This window comes from Cupressus sempervirens, chromosome 7 (genome assembly GCF_028749045.1).
Source record: "Cupressus sempervirens isolate cs-2001-9-10 chromosome 7, ASM2874904v1, whole genome shotgun sequence".
Lineage (NCBI taxonomy): Eukaryota > Viridiplantae > Streptophyta > Pinopsida > Cupressales > Cupressaceae > Cupressus > Cupressus sempervirens.
In genome coordinates, this window is record NC_143124.1 from 748,427,956 (window position 1) to 748,435,258 (window position 7,303).

Genomic DNA, 7,303 nt, shown 5'->3' on the forward strand with positions numbered 1-7,303 from the left:
ACCATAGGCAAAATTTGCATATAATAATTCTATCAACAAGAGTCATGGTAAATCACCACCTCATATTGTATATGGGAGTAGTCCTAGAAATACTTTCGAATTGAGGCAATTGGATAAAGGAGAGATAAGTAGTGTTGAAGCAGAAGAATTTGTTGACATTTGAAGAACATCCATGAGGAGGTAAGGAAGCACATTATAAGGATGAATACACATTGCAAGGTTAAGGCAGATGCAAAAAGGAGGTATAAGGAATTTTAGAATGGAGATGAAGTCATGGTTCATTTGAGAAAGGAGTGTTTTTTAGCAAGTACATATAATAAGCTGAAGATGAAGAAGTTTGGACCATGCAAGATAGTGAAAAGGCATGATTCTAAAAATGCTTATAAAGTGGAGCTTCCTACTGAATTGAATATTTCACTAGTATTTAATATTTTAGATTTGACAAAGTATTATGAAGGAGGTGATGGAGATGAAGTTGCAGAATCGCAGTTGAGTATTCTAGTAGCTAGTTCGGCTACAAAGGAGATTGAGGGGATACTGAACAGTCGTATTGGAAAAAGTACCAGGAACATAACTTATGAGGAATATTTGGTCAAATGGAAAGGGAGGCCAGTAGAGGATTCATCATGGCTAGCAAAGGAGGAGGTAAATTGACTTGGTTTTCCTCTGAACACCTAAGACGTGATGGAGTCACTTCTCAAATTACCCTAGGTGTCTAATGCAGGAGCATCCTAGGTTTAAGAGCAATTTTGCATCACCCAAAAAATATTTTATTTCCAATCTTTTCTATTTTAATAAGGACTAGTAGGCAAGGTGGTTACTATTTATGGGAACTTGTTATTTTTAGTAAATTTTTCATATGAGCTTGGAATGTTCTCATTTTCCACAGGAAGGTTTATTTTAGAGTTGGAAGCCTACTATAAAAATATTATTGCTCAAGCATAAGTATAGGAGAATTTATTGCAAATTTTTGATGCAAATATTTGCAAAAAAATCTTTAGGTTCACCATTGGAGATAGAGTTCCTGGATGAGGTCTAAAAACTCAAAGGAATGGTGCTTGTATAGTTTTGATCTTGTAGATCAAGAGCTGGCATTTCCAAAAAGTGGTTATAATAGCCAATTGAAGCAACAGTTCGTGAGTTATGGCCTTTCAAATTTGGGCTACCCGAAATGTCTAAAATAATTGTCAAAGATGTATTTTGCTGACTCTATATGTATTGTTAGGTTCTATTGGCCCTAGGTATTAAGTTTTAATTTTTAGAACCTTCCTGGGCGGCACAAAATTGCCTATTTAAGAAAGGCTCGAACATTGTCTAGAATAGCTCTAGGTGGTAGTTCGCAGCTTAGTCTTGTAGATTACTATAATGAAGTCATCTGTTTGGGTTAGCATATTGTACTTATAAATTCTATAATTCTACATTTGCGGGGCAAATAAGAACCTCATTTTTTTTTCTTACACTTGATGTTGTTTCTTTGTTTCTGTTATGAGTTTATGGTATTAAGGGGAGCACCCTTCATCAAAAGGCCAAACAATGAAGCAACATGTGAGTCGAACTGAGATCTGTATTTGCAAAGTGAGTTGTACTTGACAAGTCAAAACCTGTCGTTAGTTTCTATCCATTGTATCAATATTTTAAATTCTTTAATCAAGGTTGACCTGATAGTCATATGTAAATCCTTTAATCAAGGTGGAATTGCAACAAAGTGTTCTAAAGTCATCTAACAAGGCCATTCCTAATAGGGTGATTAAATCCTTTAACAAGGTCACATTTAACAGTGTGTTTTCTAACCTTTAACAAGGTTGGCTCCTAACAGAGCTCACTTCAAAAGAGTGAAATGTTGGTAACATGTTACTAGTCATTTTTCCTAAATTGGGTTTCCGCGTTAAATGATTTACTATTAATATTTACATTCTGCAAGTTTGTAATTTTTAAAACAGTGGAAACCCAATTAATGTCTCAAATCTAACTTTGAAGTGTTCTTAGGAGGTCTCTAGAAAATAACTTTCAAACCGTAAAGCCTTTTGACCTGATTCTTTTTCTGGAATGCTTTAAGTTATAAGTACAATTATCCCTCCAACTTACAAACTCTAACTCATCATAATAATGGCTCAATTACAAAATAACCTATTTTTTGAGTTGGAATCTCTATTTGGCCCAAATGGGTCAGAAATACAAACACATTAAAAGAAAACTAACACTAAGCATATTTTTGGGTGATACAAGATTGCCCTTACACTCCGCATGCTCCTACATCAACTACCCTTGTATATGTCCCAAGATATATAATCACTAATAATTGACGTGTAATTTTACATAAAGGTCAAAATCGAGGAACCTTTGAGTGGATTATTAGTAGTGAGGATGTTATATCTGGACCCGTTTAGGATTGGGCTCCTTGTATGTTCACCATACAAGTTTTTCTACTATTGTCTTATTTTGAATAACTTGATTTCTATGTCCCACACCTCAATCATCTTTTGACCTGCATATCTTGTCCTACATGACTAATGCAATCTTATCCTTGTTTCGTGTTTGATTTGGAAAAAACAACAAAGCTTATAATTTTATTATTTAAAATATAAAACTCCACCTCTATGTGCCTTTATGATAAGATTCAAATTAGTTCATGCTTTGTTGCCTAAAGCTAGCTTTTTATTGCTCAGTAGTAATTTTCTAGATTAAATTGTATATAAAAATTTAATCAATATTTAGAATCATTTTATATGATCTATCATCAAAATGAAATGAATGAAAACTTTTTAATTTTCTTAATTAGAAAAAAATAGTGTAATAACTATCATAGCCCCAATAATTAAAATAAAAAAATGCTAGCATGATGGAAATCAAGACATCTTTATTAAAATACTCAAATTCAAGATTTTCTTGTGTGATGATTTTTTGAACCATTTGCATTTTAATACAAGAGCTCTAGTTAAGTTGGAGTCTCTGCCTTTTGGCAGAAGGATATGGATATAATAAAAGTAGGAAAATCCTAAGCTCAATTTGAAAAATCTTTCATCAATAATATTTTTTTAATAATTTGACACTTATTATTAGTAATTTAGAATTGATTATCATTTGGTATATTTTTCTATATATATGATTCTACAACATTTGCTATAAATATTCATATATTAATTTGATATTTGAAAAATAAAATATATTTCTAAATAAGATTATTTTTTTTAACAAATTTGAACTTTTCCATGTATTACTATTTTTTTTGAAATTACGACATAAGAACTAATTGTCATATATTATATGCAGCAATACATTTTTTTTTTAAAAGTTACAAGATAAGAACTAGTTATTATATGTTATATGCAACAATATTTTTTTTTTAAATAATAATTAAAATATTTGTTTTATTTTATTAGTTAAAAATAAAAATTACTCTCAAAGAATTAAGTTGCACATGTAATAGAATATGCTACCAATCAAATCAAACATATTTTTTAGATTGAATTTCTATAGTTATTAATACAATTTTGAAGATAAAAAACTTCATTTATGAAACATAGTTTTTAACCTACAATGATGAAAATAGTAGGAATTTTTCCAACATTTCTAGAATTTGTAGCATCAGAAAAAGTAGATGGAGTAGGCTCATAAATTAAAGCCATAATCCAAATCTTCCTTGCTCAAATGTCATGAAAAAGTAGATGGAGGAGGCTCATAAATTAAAGCCACAATCCTTGGCCAAGAATTTGACATGATTTTCTTTTCCAAACATGATTGTGGCAGACAATTACTAAAGTTGTGGCACTAACAAGTGATAATCATTTCTGGAGTTTTGAAGAATCGTGAGGATGCCTTTGCCAATGGGTTCCTTCTATTTCCTCTTACAGATGAGCGAAGTTTCTAGAATTTAAATTTTTAAATTTTTTTGCCACACTTAATCAATTTTACCCCTAGCAAAATTGGAATCGGCCAATCAAAAATAAGAAATAAATGTTTGAAAATTAATTTAAAAATAAATGATTCTAAAACATTAGTACTATCATAACTTTGATTAAAAGAATTAATGATGTACCATCACTGAAAACAATAATTCCTGTAAGGCAGGGAATAAAAATATAAGTGGTCGGGCACATTGGCCAAAATAAAATAAAATAAAGAAAGTCTAAAATGACTTGGCAAGAATGTAAACATCTGATATATATATATGGTTGATTTCATACTGACCTGCTGATTTGTCCCGACTGAATTTGATCTTGGGTAACTTTTGAATCCATGTATCCACCATATACATATGAGGCAAAACCCCACGTCCCCAGAAACAATGCCATAACCTTCGAAGCCTCCATTTTGTCATGAAAAAAGACAACTCCCAAGATTGGAACCAAAGGCAATGCAACAGTACTGATAACAATAGAGAACAAGGAGGATACAAGGGAAATCAGCCCAATTAGCCCTACTGAATGAATCTGCCAACCTATTGCAGTCCATAACAAAGTCATAAAATAAGCCAATTTTCCTGCTGCAAAAGCATTGGCCTCCTCTCTGATCACTCTCAGCTGACCACTGAAGCATAATCCCATAACACATACCAAAGTAGCCACTACAGATGTATAAATCTGCATTTCTAAGACTGCAGTTAGGCTCTCTTGGCCCAAAACCCTTGTGAACACCACCTGCATCAATGGTAGGATCAGGCCAATTACTATAGAAGCTGAAATTGTATATACATAGGCAAGAGTCTACAATACAATGGTAAATTATGAGCCTCTCATCTAAGAGGTCATAAGTTCAAGTCTACTTGAACTTAACACATAATAAACAAATAATCTAGACTTCAGCACCACCTGCATCAATGGTAGAATCGCGCCAATTACTACAGAAGCCGAGATTGTATAAACATATCCCAAAATAAAGTGAGATGAGCTAATTTCCCCCTGTGAAGTCTCACCAGAATGGCTGAACCCTAACAGAACAGCACTGAAGGTTAGCAAAACCAAGGAATTAAGAACATATGGCCCAATTTTCTGTCCAACCATTAGATATGCAAAAATTGCATTGAAAGCTAATTGGGTAGAACATAAAATGGAAAATGTAGAGACAGGAAGAAAGGATATGCCCCATGTGTAAAGAAAATTGTCCCCTGTTAACAATAGCCCTAACAAGAGGTATATTGAAAATATTTTGGGTTTGAAAGGGTTTGTTGAATGTGGATTGTGTTTTCTTGCAAAGAAAAGGGGAAGAATAAGTACTGGCCATCCAACATTTGGAATGAGAGTGAGGAGCCAACTGCTGTTTCCACCTTTTTCAAAATAGAATCTGCTTAGAAGAGTTGCTGAGCACTGCCCTCCAACAAGACCAACAATACTCAATGACACTAGAAGCCAATGGTGTGCACCACTTCTCAATGCTAATGTTCTCTCAAAGGCATTGCTCATGTTCTCAAATTCAACAGTCAAGTTACTTGAATGGTGGGTATCTGAAAAAAAAATCACAGCCATTATAAACATTCATGATAGATCAGAGAGTTTATACACTATGAAAATTCCTTACAAAGTTTGGTTCTTTCTCCATTAAAATCCTTAAGAATGGTTGGTGATATCATAATAAAACGAAATACAAAAAGTAGAATTGAGTCCACCAATTTGCCATTAGTGACTAATTAAATGATTTTTTGTGCAAATGGGTATAAACTTCTGACAGAATGCCTTAGAAGAATACCAAAAATATAAACCAAGAACCAGTTTCAGGTATATAAACTTTGTTGGGCATCTAACTTTTCTTGGACTATATCCACTTAAATTGAAATGAGAACGAAATGGTCTATACAAAATGGAAAGAACTCAACGAACTATGAAATTCAGCAAAAACCTACCATGTCTATTCGTTTCTTGAGATTGTTCTCCTTTGTTATCTTCCATCTCTTAGAATAGATACACAGACTCTGAATCAAAAACATATAATTGAATTAAGTACCAATGAACAAGACTGGTATCGGAAATTACGAAGTTCAGTATAAGAAATGTCAAAAAAAACAAGAACGCATACATCAATAACAAAGATACTAGGTAATCCTGCCGACTTCATTTTCTTCGCCGTGGTTAAATCTCTCTTCATCAAAGCGGGTGCACGCAAGAAAACCATTTTTTAGAACGACCAAGAGCGTGCCTAGTTGTTCTCTGTATATCCGCCCGTACTTATGGTGAAAAGGGTCGTGATTGAAATTATTTTCGTGGATCCAGGAGCCGTTGATGCTGTGATCATGAACCATCGAAATAGTATGAAAGATCCGTTTATGATTGATGGTTATCTAACCGTACATACAGAAGGGACAGGCTAAACTCCAGATGAAATGCACTAAAGACAAAATAAAGTCAAATTTATTTTTTCCAATTCAGGAAAAAGTAGTGATTTTTTTCCAATTTTGTATCAAATGCTGAAAATTTCAAAAAAATCTGTGAATTTTTTTATTTTTTGAAAATTGGTCAATTGTACAATTTGTAGGGAGGATAGTCGTGTCCCACACCTAATGCACTAAAAGTTACAAATAAATAAAAATGGGTTTCGATTATAAAACATAGGCATTATGAGCAAGATCCATTGTGTTTTCAATTTTTCCAATTTTGGTCAAAGGTGCAATTTGTTGAAGATTCTTAAATGGAAGGTATAAGTTCAAATTTCACTCCAAGAGTAGGATATGCTTCATTTGTAATATAGTTAGGTGTCACTCACAAGAAGTACAGGGTAGTCCAGTATTGTTGTCATCTATGTAAATGAGGCTAAAAGTTTAATCCTACTCAAAATAGAGTATGTAGGCCTCATTTGTAACATAGTTTATAGTATATGGGAGAACTTCATACACTTTCACCTCTTTCAAGAATAGACATTGGAGTGAAATGGTGTTTGGTATTCATAGTTGAAAGAAAATTATGTATTATGACCATCAAATTATGTGCATCTCTATCTTATTTCAATATTTAGAGAACTATTTGCTTATACAAATAAATTTGGTCAAAATTTTATTAGCACATGTCAACAAATAATGGTGCAATTATGTTTCATGTATAATAATTCCCATTTATTTGAATATAAGCAGTATTTTGACACTTTGTTACTATCATACATCGTAAGGATGTCATGCATCATGGTTATATATGTATATTTAATGATCATAATTTTAAATGTATATTAGAATAACTACATCTGTATCAAGTGGTGAACATTTTGTTATCTATCTAAAATAAATATACAACTCATTAGAGAGACTTTAGTCTATGTTAAGAAATAATCTTACACATTTTTTTACTTAATTAAAGTTTTGTTTTCATTATAGCATCTTAAT

At 32.4% G+C, this 7,303-nt stretch overlaps 1 protein-coding gene across 2 annotated transcripts; it reads right to left on the minus strand.

Annotated features, from left to right (window-relative positions):
* Nucleotides 1–4,152: 4,152 nt before the first annotated feature.
* On the minus strand, nucleotides 4,153–6,125 carry LOC149549429 (putative purine permease 11). Of its 2 annotated transcripts, XM_089794916.1 has the most exons (4): nucleotides 6,010–6,125; nucleotides 5,837–5,905; nucleotides 4,809–4,927; nucleotides 4,153–4,637 (listed from the first exon to the last, which is right to left on the minus strand). In XM_089794916.1, exons 2-4 carry the CDS (start codon nucleotides 5,880–5,882, stop codon nucleotides 4,179–4,181), a joined length of 624 nt encoding a protein of 207 aa, XP_089651042.1. In that variant the 5' UTR covers nucleotides 5,883–5,905; nucleotides 6,010–6,125; the 3' UTR covers nucleotides 4,153–4,178. The 2 variants fall into 2 exon arrangements, with proteins under 2 accessions (XP_089651042.1, XP_089651041.1); XM_089794915.1 differs by lacking the exon at nucleotides 4,809–4,927.
* Nucleotides 6,126–7,303: the final 1,178 nt, after the last annotated feature.

What these genes read in the sequence shown, in the direction of transcription:
- LOC149549429 (XM_089794915.1), bottom strand. Translation starts at nt 6,105, where the DNA reads ATGGTTTTCTTGCGTGCACCCGCTTTGATGAAGAGAGATTTAACCACG. An exon ending in CTAGTATCTTTGTTATTGAT is followed by an intron (nt 5,906 to 6,009) that starts GTATGCGTTCTT and finishes TTTTTGATTCAG; the next exon opens with AGTCTGTGTATCTATTCTAA. An exon ending in TCAAGAAACGAATAGACATG is followed by an intron (nt 4,638 to 5,836) that starts GTAGGTTTTTGC and finishes CCATTGATGCAG; the next exon opens with GTGGTGTTCACAAGGGTTTT.